General features: G+C 47.5%; 1 protein-coding gene and 1 long non-coding RNA gene across 2 annotated transcripts; both read left to right on the forward strand.

Moving 5' to 3' along the window:
- The first annotated feature begins 1,794 nt into the window (after nt 1-1,794).
- On the forward strand, nt 1,795-7,886 carry LOC108536300 (uncharacterized). The gene is made up of 4 exons (XM_017882944.1): nt 1,795-1,883; nt 2,518-2,590; nt 3,414-3,557; nt 6,319-7,886. Exons 1-4 carry the CDS (start codon nt 1,795-1,797, stop codon nt 6,907-6,909), a joined length of 897 nt encoding a protein of 298 aa, XP_017738433.1. The 3' UTR covers nt 6,910-7,886.
- Nucleotides 7,887-8,211: 325 nt separating this feature from the next.
- On the forward strand, nt 8,212-16,946 carry LOC108536449 (uncharacterized). Its single transcript, XR_001887520.1, has 2 exons — nt 8,212-8,397; nt 15,914-16,946. It is a non-coding gene; the product is annotated as an uncharacterized LOC108536449 (long non-coding RNA).
- Nucleotides 16,947-17,153: the final 207 nt, after the last annotated feature.

The raw sequence follows: 17,153 nt of genomic DNA on the forward strand, positions 1-17,153 counted from the left end.
TATGTATGTGTGTATACATATACCCTGTATATGTATACCATATATATATATATATTTAAAGGAATCGGATCATGTAATTGCAGGGGTTGGCAAATCTGAAATCTGTAGCACAGGCTGGCAGGCTGGGGATGCAGGCAGGAGTTTTGCAGCAATCTTGGGGCAGAATTTCTTCTCCAGGAAACTTCAGTTTTTGCTCTTAAGGCCTTCAACTGGTCAGATGAGGCCCATTTACATTACTGAGGATAATCTCTAATACTTAAAGTCAACGGATTTTAGATGTTAACTACATGTGTAAAATACCTTCATAGCAAGTTACTGGGTACCACAGCCTAGCCAAGTTGATACATAAACTAACCATCGCAGGATTTCTAACGTGTTTAAGTCAGATGTGAAAGCCGCAGTCTTCTGAAGCCTCTGCTGGGCTGGACATCCAAGATGACTCATTCTCATGGTGATTGCTCACTCCACATTGGTGGCTAATGCTGGCAGTCAGCTGGGAGTTCAACTAGGGCTGTTGAACTGCATGCTCACCTGATCTGTCTCCAGCATGGTGGCTGGGTTCTAAGAGGGAGTGCCCCAAGAGCCAGCATTCCAAGAAACAAGAAATGGAAGCTGTTGGCCAGTTAACACCCACACTGGAGTTAGTACAATGTCAATTTCACTGTGTTCTACTGGTGAAAACAGTCACGGGGCCCATCCAGATTCAAAGGGTAGAAAACTAAGTCCCGCTTCTTGATGGGAGAGTGGCAAAGTCAATTGCAAAAGAACACGTGGGCTGGGAGATACAAATGCAGCTGTTTTTGGAAAACACAATGGGACTTACCATTTCCATCCACATTGGCCCACCATCCACCTCCCAGCATCTATGACTCTTTACCTAAGGTCTTTCTTTGGCCAATGTCTTCTTCGCCTCCTGTAAGGCAACCCTACAGTGTGGGCAAATAATGCCCATCCCAGAAGTCCTCAACCAATAACTGGATACTACAATTCCCTTGTCCCTCATGCAGGTGTCTACACTGCCTCCCAAGATTTCTCTAATAGTATTAAGTTCCAGTTGCATAAAATGGTAACTTACTAGGTAATTCACTCTGTATTGCTCCCTCCCCTTCTCTGTTTCTTTTCCCTACTCTCCCTACTGTGTTGCTTCCTGAGATCACCTCCTGAAAAATCTATTTCCACTCATCTTTGGCTCAGGGCTGACTTCTAGGGGAACCCAACTAAAGTAAGAGAGTGACTTGTTCAAAGTCACAGAGTTATAACTAACGGCTGAACTGACACCTAGACAAGAGTGCTTTCCAAACTTGCTACATTCTGACAGAGCTTCAGAGAATTAAAGAGTTCAATCTTATTTAGTGATAGGGAGGGCCTATCACTAAAAGAACAAATCAGATGTTTATGTTAGCTATTTGGAGAGAGCACTGGACTAGGAGTCAGGAAATGTGGGTTCTTGCTTTTGTTCTAGTGATGAACAAGTTCCATAACTTGAGCCTCAGGGTGGAGATAAATTCTCATCTCGAATTCACACTTTTAGCATTCCAGTGAGCATCAAATGGGTGATTGTGCAAAAACAGTACAATGAAGAAAATAGGCAAATGAATGGAAGGAATTATTTTTTCCCATTTTTGGTGACTCTATTCAACAAAACCTTATGTTTTAATTATTTTCAAAAGCTTCTCATGTAGTCTTGAAGTACATGATTGTCAAGTTCACCAAACCGTGTTGTCTGGATAATTCAGGTTATGTTCAAAATCTCCAGTTTTAAAACAAAGTCTTCAGATACAATTTTTTTAGCCAATGGCCCGCTTTTACCAGAAAAAGATCCTGGCATTGAAAGCCATCTCTCAGTCCCTGACAACAAATGTCCCTGTCATTGCAGAGCACATGTAGGCATGAACTGCCTGGATAAAGATAGTCAATATATTTTTCTCCATTGGCTTATGAAAAAATATCACATCCATATTATGGCTTTTCCCCCTCTGCACTAGCTTCTTTAGGATGTATGAATTTCACCTAGCACTATGTGTGTGTGTTGAGTTTTGATACCCAACTCTTTGTATGTTAGTGGTGAGGGTAGAAAAATGCAGACAACAGATTAATAGAAGAGAAAATAACTCATGAGTGGTCTTGGACACATTTAATATGATCAATGATATTCTGCAATAAAACATAAGCGGGGGTAGTATTTATGTACTTATTGGCTTACTACATTGATCACATTTTCTGGTAGAAAAGTTAAATGCAATTTAGCTGCTGAGGATTTGGAACATGCCCCAGTTTGGTATTTGTTTATACTTTATATTTTAAAAAGGGGAAACAACTTGATTTGATCTCTGATTTGTGTAGAAAACTTGACTTACCAACTTAGTGAAATTCACAGCCCTTGCCCGGAGGAACTGGTCTTCTGCTGAAAAGTAGCCTTGGCTTATGCCAAGGTGGGAAGAGACTTAATTTGGGAATTACATTTCTTCCAAAGACTAATTTCAAACTAGGTATATCTTTTTTTAAGTTGGTTTGCAGATTCACATCTACACTACCTCTTCCAGAGGTGGGGGATGTTTTCCCTCTTGTTTATCGTTTTGCTGGTGTGAAGGTGTGAATGCTGAGAATTAATTACTCTCCTTTGTGCCACTAAGAAAACTTTTAATGAGCATTTGTTTCTTCTATTGTATGGAATGAAATCATAAGAAGTTTCATTTAATTGGTTTACTCATTTAAAGAGATTCCTTTAATTGAAATAGAGAAAAGGAAAATAAAACCCTAGAAAATAAAACCAGGTTCTAACCACTTTAGGGCGAAAGGCGTATATCATTCTAAAATGAATGCCTCGAATTAAGAATTTAATTTTAAAATTCTTTATGTCTCTCTCACCACATTTGTAGTATGTGAAAGGCAAGAGAGGCCCTTTGAACTAGGGAAAAGTTATTCTTTGAAATGACTTCAGTGATCTGACTCCATCTGCATTTCAACCGAATTAACTTCATACCGTCAACACTGGGCAATGAAGATGCACAGAGGCAGGTCAAATTCACCCTCCTGAAAAACTGCAAATTAAGATGCTGTTGATCACACGCCACCCGCTGTCTTCATCATCGTGATCAAAATCCAAATATTAAGGAAAGTGGCCTGGAAGGGTTACGTTTGGGCCTTTGACAGACCCTCAAACAAACTCTGACGCCCAGCCTGCGCGTTTCCACATGTTTTTCCAGGCAAGAGGCTCCATCAGCCCGCGTGGGGCTCGCAGTGTTTCTCCAGAGTGGCTAGACATGCCCCACTCCCCAAACCCAGACACACCCCGACCCCCGCGAATGGTTCTGGGCTGTCAAAACACGCGGCGGCGTGTTCAGTCCCAATAACTCGCGTGATGATTAATGAGCAGCTTGATAATTTAATATCGCATGTGATTAAATTATAAGGCGTGGGGGAGGGGAGCTCTGCGCCGCCTCGGCAGCCCAGCCGACGCCGACCAGCTAACCGGTCTGGGCTGCACGCGGAACCCGCTCTTCCCGTGCACAGTGCGGGGCGAGGCTTGGCGAGCGGTGGGTCTGCGCCTTCCTAAGGTCAGTGGGTCTGGAGAGGGGAGGACCGCGGGACTGGGGGTGGCGGAAGGGGTATCTTGCAGAGCGGAGGAGAGGTGTGGGCTCAGGGTAACTCTGGTCTGAGCCGATGAGCAGGGCGAGCCATCGACTCTTCCCCGGCAAAGGCGCGTAGAAGGCTGGAAAACGGCCTCAGGAAAGGGAAGATTTGTTTTTAAAAATTCCTCTTTTCTCTGAGAGAGTCCCTAGGATCCGGAGACCCCTGGGGGGAAGGGGCGTCCCTCTGGGTCTCTCTCTGGATCCCGCTCTCCGCCCCCACCCCGCGCCTTGACTTTGTGGGGTTTCCCCGCAGGCCGGGCCGAGGTGGCGGTCGGGTTGGGCCACCCGACGTCCCTTCTTTTCCCCAGTCCGCAGACCCGGGCCTTGCCTAGTGCTCGGCGGGGTTCAGGCAAGTCCGGGGGAAGAAGGGGTGGATGAAGCCTGCTAGAGCACGAAGCTGCTGGGAGGCGGAGAGACGCCCACAAAACTCTAGCCGCAGAGTCTCTGGGGTTTCCAGCCGGATTCCTAGGGGAGGTGCGAAACCCCGGCCTAAACTGAGGTTACTGGAGGGACTCCTAGCCGTCCCTCTTTTCTCCTGAAGGGGTCGGGTAGGGGGGCTCGGGCGTTGGCCACTCCTTATCCTGGAAGAAGTGTGACCGCAGGGCCCCCGCCGGGTGAGGGGGCCAGCGACGCTCGCACTGTCCCCGCCGCCGCGGCGCAGTCCTGCCCCGGGCCAGGTAGGAGGTTGCTTTTGCTGCTGTGCAGAGCCAGGTCTGCTTGGGGGGCGGCAGCCTCAGAGGGGTACCTCGAGAAACCTCTTGCAGGACACAGGGAGAGTCGCCTCTTAGTCTACGACGGCATTGAAGGGCTGAACTTTTAGCCCGAGGAGGGCAGGCCCTAGAGAGGTAGGGATGTCCCCAGAAGACCCCAGGAAATAACACCCTGGAGGGTTGTTCAGACCCAGAGCGGGAGGGTGAAAATTAAAGCGTCCTGACCAGGGCTCCAGAGGGCTCGGTGTCCAGGTTGTGCTGGCTGGATTTTCAGCTGGGAAATGGCATTCGAAAGGGGACGCGGCGGGCTGAACCTAGGCTGCCTGCTTTCCTTCAGCCAGAGAGGCCCTAAAGAGCGCCGCAACGGCGCGCCTGGTGTCCGGTGCCTCGGACTCCAGGTATAGTGGCAGAACCTTCCTCCTAGACAGAGATAGAAGCTTCCTAGGCTGGGCTCCTTGGATATGCAGGCATGACCATTTCTCTCCCAGCTCCTCCAGATATTTGGAGGTAACACCAATTAAGGGGAAAATCATGAACAACCAAACGGGCTTGTAAACAGAGGTCACAGAATGGAAAAAATATATGCGTGTGGGTGTGTGCGCCTGTGTGTGTGTGTCTGTCTGTGTCCTCTCAAAATACCCAGAGAGAATATGTAAACAAAACCTGCCTAGCTAGAGCAGAAACAAGCCACAAATTGGTTCTAGGAGGCTCAGCCTGAAATGCCCCAAATTAGCAGAGGATGTAGGTTGTGACTGCAATTCCCGGATATTTGGAACACACAAAACACTTCTTAGGAAAAAAACAGGGGTAAAGTCAGGGGTTGGGGGATGGGGGGCAGAGGAGAAGTGCTCAGAAGCTGCCGGCGTCCTGGACCCCCAGCGGCTGCAGACCTGGTTGCATCTTTCTCCAGGGGCCCGCACCTCTCTGTCCTGGCCCTCAGGCCCTAAAGAGGAGGCTAATCCCCTCAAGTTGCGTTAGTGGTAACTAAAGAGGGTTTTATGGACAAGGTTTTGCTTGCGGTTGCCTCTGCAGCTGGGAGTCATTTTAAGGAGAAGCAGCCTTTGATATTACCGCTGAGCTCTACCTGGGGTACTGACGTGACCAAAGGCCAACGCGCTGGTTCCAGCATGCAGCTTTTGTCCTTGTTATGAAAATTATTCCTTAAATTTGCTCCTCATCTGTGCTTTTCTCAGACACAAACTGACCCCCTTATATCTGGTTCCACCAAAAATAGTGGCTGGGCCCACGGGGAACAATTTAAAAGCCCAGGACCAACCTGTTTCTCCCAAAGGTGGCACACATTATAGCATTAATAATGTGCGCCTGGTTGACGCATTGTATTTCCCAGGAATTACATTTGTTTTCCAGAAGCTGGACTGGGAAGGTCCTAGACAGAAGTGAGTCCTTGGAAGAAAGGACTGAGCGTCTCAGTAATGACATGGAGTCGGGGAGGGTGTGGGATAAGGGACGCCAAACTGGATTTTATTTCCCAGATTATCATCAGTCTGCTGCGTGACTGATGCCAGGAGACTAACAATTCCCAAAGTTGCGAAAGGAGTAAGAGTTAGTCTTATACTCCTGTACGCAAGATCACTCACGTCTAATAATGATTTCGGACACCTGCAAGATGAGTCGATTAGTGACGCGTGGGGTGGCATTGTTCGTTCGACGTGCCAGGACGCCAGCGGTGCTACCTTTTCCTGTCTCCTGAGCGCGAGTTGGCGCACATTGATTTCACCCCTCGCTCTCCGCCCCGCTGCCGAACACCATTTAGGCCAAGATCGGGTATAATGGGAAACAGCATCAGCAGACAATTACCCTTTCAGAGGATTCACTTCTCCTCACAGACACTGTTATTTGAGAAATAGGATCATTTGATTTCATATTGCACTAAATAACACCCAGCCGGTTCAAATTGCCAGCTTCTTAAAAACCGCCCATTGGAATAAATTGCTGCGGCCTCTTTTGCTTTTCAGGGCAATATGATGGGCACCGGGCAGAACTTGGAAAAATATCTACAAAGCCAGCCCCGAGCCGTGGCTATTGGTAGGAACAGCCCTGCCACCCCGCAAGCAAAGGCATCCAGCCACCTAGTTCCCTGCCACCGCCCCCTCCACCCGCCAACTTTGAGGTGGTTCAACCTCTTGACTTTGGAATTAAAATGCACAGTCCCAGCTACCCCAAGGAAGCGCTTCGAGCCACAAGGCGCTTTCGTGTTGAGCAGAGAAAGATGGGCGGGTGTGCGAGACACGCATTTCGGTGTGTCCTGCCACATTGCTTGCAGCGTTGGAACGTTTGGACAGCGCAGCGGGTTTGGGGCTCTGCAGCCAGGGAGTGCGCCCTCCAGCTTCGCGGGTCTGGGGTTCCCAGGGCCAGACCAGCTGCTACACTCAGCCGCTACACTCTGCAAACCAATGTCCAGGCCTGCCGGCCACGACGTCCTTCTCCGCTCTCGGCACAGGCGCCAAGCCGGGAGTCAGAGCTTCCGGGTACAGCTGCGGACAGAAGAGGAGGGAGCCGCACTGGGGCTTCAGCACCGAGTCCAGAGGGAGAGGCGAGCGGGGTGAGCAGCGACCGGCGAGCTGGGGTTCGCTGCACACCCATCACCACAGACATTTCAAAAAGAATTAAGCCTTTTGAAGTCAGCCAGAGCTGCGATTTGTTAATTGACACTGTTCAACTGAGTGACAATTGTTACGCTCAGTGGGGGCTACCCACTCCCTTCCTCCTTCCCCCCTCTTTTTTTTCTTATAAAATAGGAGTTGACTCCTTGGTTCTCCGTTCTTCTGTGCCAAGGGCAGGATTTATTTAAGACGGCAAGGGGTTTGGCGATTCTGTGCGTTGAAGTCTTTCTTGTATTTGTGTGAATGTACTTCAGGAAGGCCGCGTTAAATTCTTTCTCTCCAGATCCCGAAGGGCCGCCGCTGCCCCCCTGTTCGGAATATGAGCTAGAAAGGCCCTCTTAGTGGGTCCCGTGACCTGGAGCGAGTTAGTCTTGAGACTTTGGGGACAGGGTGGGAGTCTTTCCCCTTCCTTGACACTGGGAGGAGCCAGGGAGCAGGGGGTTGTGGGTACGCGGCTAGAGGGAAGGTTCCAGACACGTCGAGAGTGGGAAACTTAAATTCCCCTCTCTGGTGTAGGCGCAGGCTTTAGCTTCAGGGTCTTTTCCGGGTAAGGTGTCGCTGCCCGCTTAAGATGGCGTGATAGGTAGCAGGGGGACTCAGCGTGTCTTCACTCTCCACTTGGCCTTGAAGTGGGGAGGCTGAACCGCGCCGCTCCCTGGCGATTCGCCGGGTCCCTGTTCGCAAACAGCTCAATTGCGAGGCCCAAGTATACCTAAAGCAAAACCTCGGCCGTGGGCCTTCAGCACGGCCCCCCAGGGCTGGGGAAGATACCGCGATGCCCAACGGGCCACGCCGCCAGATCTGGCCTTGCGTATCCGCCTCCATGGATCCAAGGCCGGCCTGGGGCTGTTCAATCGAGCCCAGGGAGAGCCCGGAGCTGCTCCATCACCGCCCCTGCCCCAAGGCGGTCGCGCCCTCACCCCGCGCCGCACTCCGCCCCCACCCCACCCCCGCGAGCCTCTGGCCCCTGCACGCAGCTAGGGGGCTGTGTTCCATCTCCCACCTACGTCCCCACGGTGGCGTAACCGAGGAACCCTTTCTTGCCCAAGGCGGAGCCCAAGCCCAATCGTGGCAGCTTTTCCAGGAGGCAGGAACTGGGCGGTTAAATTCGAAGGAGCCGGAAAACACGTCTTGCCCGGCTCCACAGTTAGCTGCCTGCGCAAACGGAAGCGCTGAGCTACCCGGTGGAACTGCCGAGCCGCTCGCGAGGCTACTCCAACCTGGGGCCCGAGCCCCTGGAGCTGGCGGCGGCGGACTGCGTCCCTGGGGACACTGGAGGAGATTCCAGGGACAGCGTGGGTAGGCCTTTCCCCCCGCAGGCGCCTCTCACTGTCTTTCGGGGCCAGAGCCGGGGCAGCGCTTTAAATTAAGGTCGACCTCCAGCTCTGGGTGAAGTCTTCGGTCCGCCCGATCCCGGCCCAGGAGCCCTAGGTGAGGGTGGTCGGGGTTTGGCGGGGGCTAGCGGGTCAGCCCTTATGCCAGATATTTCTACCCCCACCCCGATCGCTTCTCGATGCCGGCCCCGGGGCTCCCTCCCTCGCCCGCGCTCCCCGCACGTCGCCGTGTTTACCAGCGCGTTTTGTTCCCCTGTCGGATTCCCGGCCGAGGGGCTGTAACCGTGTTCTCCTCCGACGGAAGCTAATCAAGTAATTTCCCCATCCCAGCCCCATCAAATTGCTCTTTAGCTGTTGAACCGCGGAGTTTTGCTCGCCTTTTCACATGCTAATCACGCCCATTCAGCGGCTCTCGGTGGGGCTGTTTGTCGCGGGGTAAATCTCCTTGTTTGCCCGCTGCATGATTAATTGATATTGTTGTCTGGCTTTTGTGGGGACAGCAAGGAGCTGAAAGGCGGCGCGTAATGGCTGCGCCGGGGCCGCTGGCGACATCATCGGGCTGCCGAGGTCCCGGCGAGGTCGGGCCGGGGCTGATGACATTATGGGCCCGATTTGGTTTTCCTTATTAGAAACATGATGAAAGACTTGGAGACCTCCGGTCTTACAACCCCCCCAACCGGGTGCAGAAACCGCACGGCGTTTAAGCCACAAGCTCAGACAAAGCCCTGGTGTTTGCTCAATGCAGGGGAGAAAGTGGGTGTCAATTCCCCACGCAGGAGACAATTAAATCTTATTTCGGCCCACCCGGGATTTCAATAGAGTTGAACATGAACGCACAGCGTAGTGGTTTGGTTTTACAAAGAACAAAAAGAAAAAAAGGTTTTGGGGTTTAGCGGTTGTAAAAGCAGGAACCTTCTAAGGTTAAAACCCCCCAAAAATAAGTAAATGGAAGCCAGAGCCTCCCTTGAAGGCAGCGGTGGAGGAAAGTCGCGCAGAGGCGCTTCCACGCCAGGCCCCTAGCGATGCAGTTTGCGGAAACGCGACTCCCTTCGAATCGCAGGCTTCGGTGAAACCCGGGGCTAACGCTGAGCTAGCGCGATTCCCAAGGCCCGCGTCCGCCTACAAGCCAATGTTTTATTTGACATCACTGGTCCCTGCTCGTGGCTGGTATTTTCTCGCCGACCACAGGTGTGCAGTCAAACCAACAAATTCCTCCGCCCCCTGTACTCTCCCACCCTCTCCCCTGAGCACTGGGGTTTTATCCTCTACGGACATCCCTAAAAACTTGAAGATTCAATTAAATAATTCCAGTTACGAAGTGCTACTACCGCCTGCTTATCGCAAATATTTCCTTCTTCGAGTTCTTAAAAAAAAAAAAAGCAAAGAGAAGAAAAGAAACTGTCGCTTTCGCTTTCACTGCGCGCGGGGTAATTGATAGGCGCCATCGGAGGTCAGAATTTGCATAAGAATTAAGAGCAGTAAATTAATTTAATATTCCATGCACATCTCCAATTATTCCTGGAGACCTTTGTCTCCGCGGCTGCCAGAGAGGGGATTCAGCTGCTCTTCAGCCAAACAACATCTGTGCGGTTAATAATTTGATAAACAGCTCATACAAATAGTTTCTGAATTATCTGGCAGCCCAATGACTATTCAGTTTGGAAACGTTTTGGCAGGGTCTCCCGGAGTCCTCTGAGAGCCTCAGGCGCCCGCCCTGACAAATGTCTTTCTATCTTTTAAACATCAGCAGACGACAATGTGTAAAATAAGTAATTATCATTAAGTAATAACTCTAACCCTTATATATATATAAAAAGAAGCGCGCCTGAGTCATCAGGGTGTCAGCAGGTCGTCTGTCAGGTACCCCAAGATGAAGAAATATGTTGGGGAGTGGGCTGGGTGAAGAATGACCTGAAGGGGAAGAGAAGACCTGGGTGCTGGCAGGGGCTGGATAGGGATGGGGAGCTGTGTTTTTCAAGGTCATGGATTTAAATTGAGTGACAATTTGTGCATGGAAATATCTGCAAGGAAGACTCACAGTTGCCACTGGAAAGGAACCAAAGTAGGTGGGCTACAGGGAGACCAACTTTCCGCTGTGCTGTTTCTTGAATCTTTCACTTTTCTCCCCACATGCAGGTATTGTTTATTTCAAATATAAATACAAGAAAATAAATTGTGTTTAGCAGAAAGCAGGGTAAATTATTTTGGCTGGATATTGTCCTGCCTGGCTTGGGGCTATCCTCCTCCTGACCACTGTCCTTCCTTCCTATCTTTACCTTCAGCCAGTGCACCCTCATCCTGATAGCAACTTCCCAGAAAGCACAGGTTTATCCAAAACCGTGGAGAGGGCACACAGATTCAGTCAAAGCATTGAGTTGGCCCAAACTGGAAAGGAGGCACTTGTAGGATGAGGCCATTGTGTTGTTAAAACAGGCCTGAATTTAAACACTTACCCCTTGCTCTTCTTGTCTTTACACTAAAGATTTCATGGCTGCGATTATGTTCTTAAATCTTTCTGTTACCCAGAGCAGAGCCTGTTCCTGCTAAAAAGTCTAGAAAGAAACGATTTGATCTTGAATGAGACTCAGGATGCTCTAATTCGTGCAACCTGCACATTGCAACTCTGTTTACTCCAAGCCTGTGTTTACCCTGGAATTGTTCTGCACCCTCTGCAATATAATAGGATGTTTGAGGAGGGTCTTTATCTCTCTGTCTATACATTCCCACATGTTTGATATATACACCTCACCCATTCAATATTCTACTTTCTATTTCCTATACTGCTGACAATCTAAGTACTTGAAGCCACTGAAAACTACCTAGGAGTTCTGAGAAGTGTCAAAGCAGTAATATGCTAGAGCTTTGTCCTGGTACTCTAATGAGCCCGGTAGCATTGCGCTTTAAATACAGACAAACCCTTCAGACTACAGGTTTAAATATACAACTTTACAATGAATACAATGCTTGCCTGGGCTCAATGGAAGAATTACTTTTCCAGAAAAGAAGACATTGTGTCACAAGAGTATGACAATAGCATTTCTACCAGGCACATTCATTTCTATTTTTAACATTTTCTTCTTGCATTTTATTAGTTTTTTCCCCCATAGAACTATAGACACTGCTGGGCCATGCAGGCTTTTACCCATACAAAAATCGTCTCTGTTATTTATGATTAGGGGTCTCTGTCTGCATCCTATTATTAATTTCTGACTTTGATTCAGACTCCTCTAGTCAGCAGAGTGATTTGAAAACATTTCTTTTCTTAAATGGAACATTTTCAATCCTTTGGGGAAATATTCTAATTTTAAACACCAACATATTCAATTTCTTAATCTGCAGCCACTGGTGTTGCTCATTTTTATGTACAGAACCTATCCCCTTTGGCACTAGTTCATTTATGCTTGATACTTATCTTCTTTACATTTGTTTGACTATTTTTCAAGGCAGTATATGGGCAAAAAAATGGCTACTAAACAAGAAGGCAAGGAGCTTGGATTGTATTTTTGACTATGTAAGTAAAGCTACAGAACATGGAAATGTTGAGAATTTTTTTTCTAAACTAATGAGCCCTCTCCAGAAAAGCCGTCTGGATACCATTAAAGTTGATGCGTTTGGAAGGCTTATCCTGATAAATGCTTGGCTTTTTTGGTGATTAGACACATATTTTCAACACAGTCTACTAACTGAGACTGAGGTTTGCATTTGGAGGGAGGTTTGTTGAGCCTAACAGGAAATTGTTGGGGGGAAAAATCCAAAGTACCACCTTACTGTATAGAGTTCAAATCAGAGGTAACTGCTACTCTTGTTCACTTGCACAAAAATGTTAGAAATGTAATAGTGAGTTGTGTCCAATAACTTAAATGAAACAAACCTTGGTAATTTTCAACCTACATGTAAAAAATATATACCTCATATCTTGGGAAAAGTTAAAGAATGGTTAAAGCAGAATAATGATTTTAAAATTTAGTGCAATCTCTATTGCGCATAAAGGATTTTTTTGAAAATTGACATAAAAGAACAGTGCAGGGCCATTAAACAAATTTTTGCAATAAATCATTTGCTTTCATTGCCCCCTCTTTTTTCTTAAATGACCATTTGTACATATATGGCCAGCTTAACCCCAAATCCAGTCAAAAGTGAATTTGAAAATTCAGGTTAGCATGTAAAAGTTATGAATAGGATCCACTTAGATAAACCTGTCTCCTCTCATTTTCTTCTATTTTAATATATAAATGAGCTGTGCTGGGTGGGCTTAACTTTCTAGCATTTCCGTCTGTGATACTGAGTTCAAAAAGAAACAGCTTTGTCGGCCTGTAGATAATTGGAAGCTACAGAAACAAGTTCAGGTTCTTGAGAGATGACTGGAAGATATCTCTGATATCCATAGATTTCAGCTAGCCCCCCGATTCTTTCCTCTGCCTCTCCTGGCCAGGATTCCAATCCGACAGGTTGAGTGTCACATACGGGTACCCTTCCCATTGTTGTTGATGTGTGTGGTTTGTATGGTTTCTAAGACATTGTTTTGGTGTTTGTCAGTAAAGTAACAGGTACATCTAAAAATCTGTACCATGGGGCTACATGGGCTAGCAGTGAAGCTGGCTGGCTCTCTTTGAAAGCATAGGGCCTCTATGCTATTTGCTTTGGTCACAAAGTCCAATCGAGGAACCTCATGTAGGCTGAGCCTGAGAGGGCCTCCAATGGCTTATTTTGCTTTGCTGCTTCTGTGATGAGGGGAGATGAACCTTGCAGAATACCAGACTCTTCAACATGACATGTGAGCCCTGTCACAGTCTGGTTGGAATCCAAGTGAGGAGAGTAAGGAAAAAATAGTGTGCAGAAAGGCTTATAGTTCCACTTGTCCACTAACTAGCTGTGGGCACTTTGGCAACAAACTAATCTTCCAGGTCAGAGACTCCTGTCTGCCACTTGTCATCATTTATTCTCTTCTTGCTGGGCACACGGCCGACCAGCTGAACTACGTTTCCCAGCCTCCCTTGCAGTGACACGAGGACCATGTGACTAAGCATTCACCAGTGGCATGCAAGTAGAAGTGATGTGTGTAATTGTCATCTCATACTTGCACCTCCCTGTTCCTTCTTGCTGGCTGGGAAGTATGCTAATGAGACTCATGTACTGAGGATGGCAATAGTTCCCCAATGGCCTGGGTCCCGAGATGACTTCTAGGAGCAGAATCTGCCCTCCCATCCTGGACTGCTTATATGGCAAGAATAAATTTCTGTTTTGTTTGAAGAGCTGCATATTTTGGTTCATTTTGTTATAGCACCCACTCAAAGTAATCTCCGTCCTGGCTTTATTTTTCTTAACTGCAAAATGAAAGCATCTTAGTTTGGGTTTCTCCAAAAGCAAGCAATGTATTACTGAAAGGTGATCTCTGGAAACACCAGTAGGAGAATGAGGTTGAGAGACCGAGAAGGGAAGGCAACCATTAAGGTGTACTATAAGGCAGGTTACCATTGTGGGCACCTGGAATTTAATTCTACTGTGAGCTCTGGGAAACAGTGTAGCATATACCTGAGCTGGAGTATTTATAGACCAATTCCATCAGTCACTGACTGAGGGCTACTCTGCTGGCATTATTTCCCCAGCACTTCCGGCCTGTTGCATAAGCAGAGTGAGCTTCAGGGGCCAAGAAAAAGCTCCCAGGCAATGAAACACAGGTGCTGGTGGTTGGACATTGAGCTGGTACACACTGATGTAGACAGGTAAGGAGCTATCAACACTGACAGCATCTCCTGTGGAGGGCATCACATGGACTGCCTTAAAGATCTCCTTCCCACACTAAAGCTATTTGGGCCTGATTTATCAATCTATATTCTTCTAGTTGTTAACCTGAAATGCTTGCTCTAGCCAGGTTGGTTTATCCAGTTTGGGGCTCCCTTATACCATATGCACTCATTCTCATTTTATTTATGCCACCTTCTCATGTGGAAAGCAGTTCATCACTCATGTACTCCTCTTTATCCTACTGTTTCATTTACCTGTTGCTGCTTAATGAACCACCCCAAAACTTGGCGACTTAAAACAACAACAGTTTATTTTCTTTTCAGAATTCCATTAGTCAGAATTTCTAGCAGGACTCGTTGGGCACTTCTCTAAGGAGGGTCAGTTGGGCTTATTTATGTGGAAAGTCCAAGATACTGTCTCACCTCCCAGGGCCTATCTCCACATGAGCTCTAATCATTCTGTACCCTAGCATGGGTTTCTCTTCTGCATGGCAGCTGGGCTCCAGGGGGGAGGCAGTGGAAGCTGCTAGTCCTTTTAAGGTCTATGCAACCAGAAGTCCCAGAATGTTACTCCCATCTCATTCTATTGGTCAAAGCAAGCCACAAGGTGCAGCCAGATTCAAGGGGAAGGAAAAGAGGCTCCTCCTTTATTTGTTTGTTTATTTATTTATTTATTTTTGAGACAGAGTCTCACTCCATCACCCAGGGTGGAATGTACTGGTGCGATCTCTGCTCACTGCAACCTCACCTCCTGTGTTCAAGCGATGCTCGTGCCTCAGCCTCCTGAGTAGCTGGAATTACAGGCATGCACCACCATGCCTCGCTAATGTTTTGTATTTTTAGTAGAGATGGGGTTTTGCCACATTGGCCAGGCTGGTCTTGAACTCCTGACCTCAAGTGATCGGCCCACCTTGGCCTCCCAAAGTGCTGGGAATACATGTGTGAGCCACTGCGCCTAGACTATTTATTTATTTTAACAGACAGGATCTGGCCATGTGGCCCAGGCTGGCATGCAGTAGTGAGATCATAGGTCACTGCAGCCTCCAACTAGGACTACAGTGTGAGCTGCCACTCTTCCTGTTGATGGGAAGAGCTACATGGAATGGGAAAAACTAAGGGTGGTTATATTTGGATACTATCATGCTTACCCACCCCTCTTTCGACTTATTCAAATCTCCAAGACACATGCTATTTCATGTAGAAAGTCTTTCCTATCATGCTAGTCCACGGGGGTCTTCCACGCTCACCCCTCAACTCCTAGGGCACCTGTTAGTATACACACTGGTTATTTTGTCTTTAATCATTTACTGTCTTGTGACACTTTGTTGCCTCTTATTGTTGGCTCTTCAAGGGCAGAAAATGCAAGTTAGAGCTTCAAGAACACTCTGTACATTTGAGTACATAGTGGAGTCTCAACATGAGTGTCTGTGCAAAGCCAAAAGAAAGACCCAGAGGTAAGGGCTGGGTGGAGAGAGTGCCCAGCATATATCTGCCCTCAGGTTAAGATTAGATCAGTAGAGCTCATTTCTAGTATATTTCTCTAGTCTTCAACTGCTCATTCTGAAAATTAAATAATTCTGAAATCCTCCCAGCTTAAGTGAGGCTTAGGTGATGCAAACATTTACATCAAGAATGGCCAAATTTGTTCCCACTGGAATGGATCACCTGGAAGGCTTTCCCTTCCCAAATACCATACCTCCCCTCCATCCCCATCATGACACACCATTCCTTTGGGTTAAGAATTGCCCTCTTTTATGATACAAGTACTGCCTGTTGGAGATGGAATGGGAAGGATAGGGTATACATTTGAATCTCTGGTGTCTTAGTGCAAATGAACAGATAAGAGCAGTGTTTCTCTTTCTCTTACAGAAGAGACTGGGACAGCATGAATGTGCTGGAAGATTAGTGGCTGCTGATGCTGAAGAAAGGAGAAATGAGGAGGAAGGGTCCCTGTGGACAAGTCATCTCCCTGCATTTAAGCCAGGCCAGTAGTCCCGGAGACATTCTGAATGATGCATTATCCTAGGCACCAGAAAGTAGCCAATATTCTCACGGACAGCAGGGAAAAATGAACACATGAGACAGGGGAATATTCCAGCACCTGTGAACATGTTTGTGCAGGTTTCCTGTCAGTAGATGGATATCCCTCAAACCTTTGGAATCCAGTCTCCTGTGTTGTGATTGGACCATTCGTCATTGGATTTCCAATGGCAGAGTAATGCTGTGGGAGAAGTGGCTATGATGGCCACAGGAGGTGAATTAAGTATTGTTGTTTTTTAGTAGAACCACTAAAGGAAGATCTGCAGGCAACTTGGGTGAGTATAAGAGCCAAAGATTGACAAGACTTCCTCAGATGCTCCTACTGACCAGTGGGGGCACTTCTACAGTGCCCCAAATATGTTCTCCCTACAACCCCTACCACTTTTTAGTTAAATGGCCAGAACTGTCCTTTGTATCAAAACTTACTTTAGTCTATCAATCAAAGAAGGCTTCCATAGCCCACCTCATGGCGAAGGATATCAGATACGTAAAAGATAATTGTTTTGACATATTTATTACCACAACTAGCAACTCTTTCTGCATTCATGTTGGCTGGTATGCAGAAAAGGGTGGGTGCTTTACAGGATTCTTGGAAATGTGTACGGGATGCTGGCTCTAGGGGAGGCAGAATAGAGTGTGGGCTCAGCCATGGGTCACATCTGGGTTTTAATTCTGCCTCTGGCACATGACCTTGAACACACTGGAAAACCCTGTTAGACATGCAAGAAGCCTTCTTCATCTGTAAAGGGGGAATAGCAATACTTAAGTCACCGGGTTGTTGTGAGTAATACATAAGTTAATGTATGCTAACTTTCTAGAAAGTTTCCTGGCACAAAGTTGTATTTAATAAATGATTTATAAAACAAGCTCCTTTTTTGGGATTAGTTGCCATCTGATCATCTAATCACACCACTGTGCTTGTAGACTGTGTGTATGCATTTTCTATTTAGCATCAGAAAATATACGTAGGAGCCTGTGACTCCTGAGGATCGGGAAACAATACAGAGGATCTAGGATGACTGGCCATTCTGTTAATCGAAAAGAATCTTTTGGTGCAGAGAGGAATTCT

Source organism: Rhinopithecus bieti, unplaced genomic scaffold (genome assembly GCF_001698545.2).
Source record: "Rhinopithecus bieti isolate Rb0 unplaced genomic scaffold, ASM169854v2 scaffold_641, whole genome shotgun sequence".
Lineage (NCBI taxonomy): Eukaryota > Metazoa > Chordata > Mammalia > Primates > Cercopithecidae > Rhinopithecus > Rhinopithecus bieti.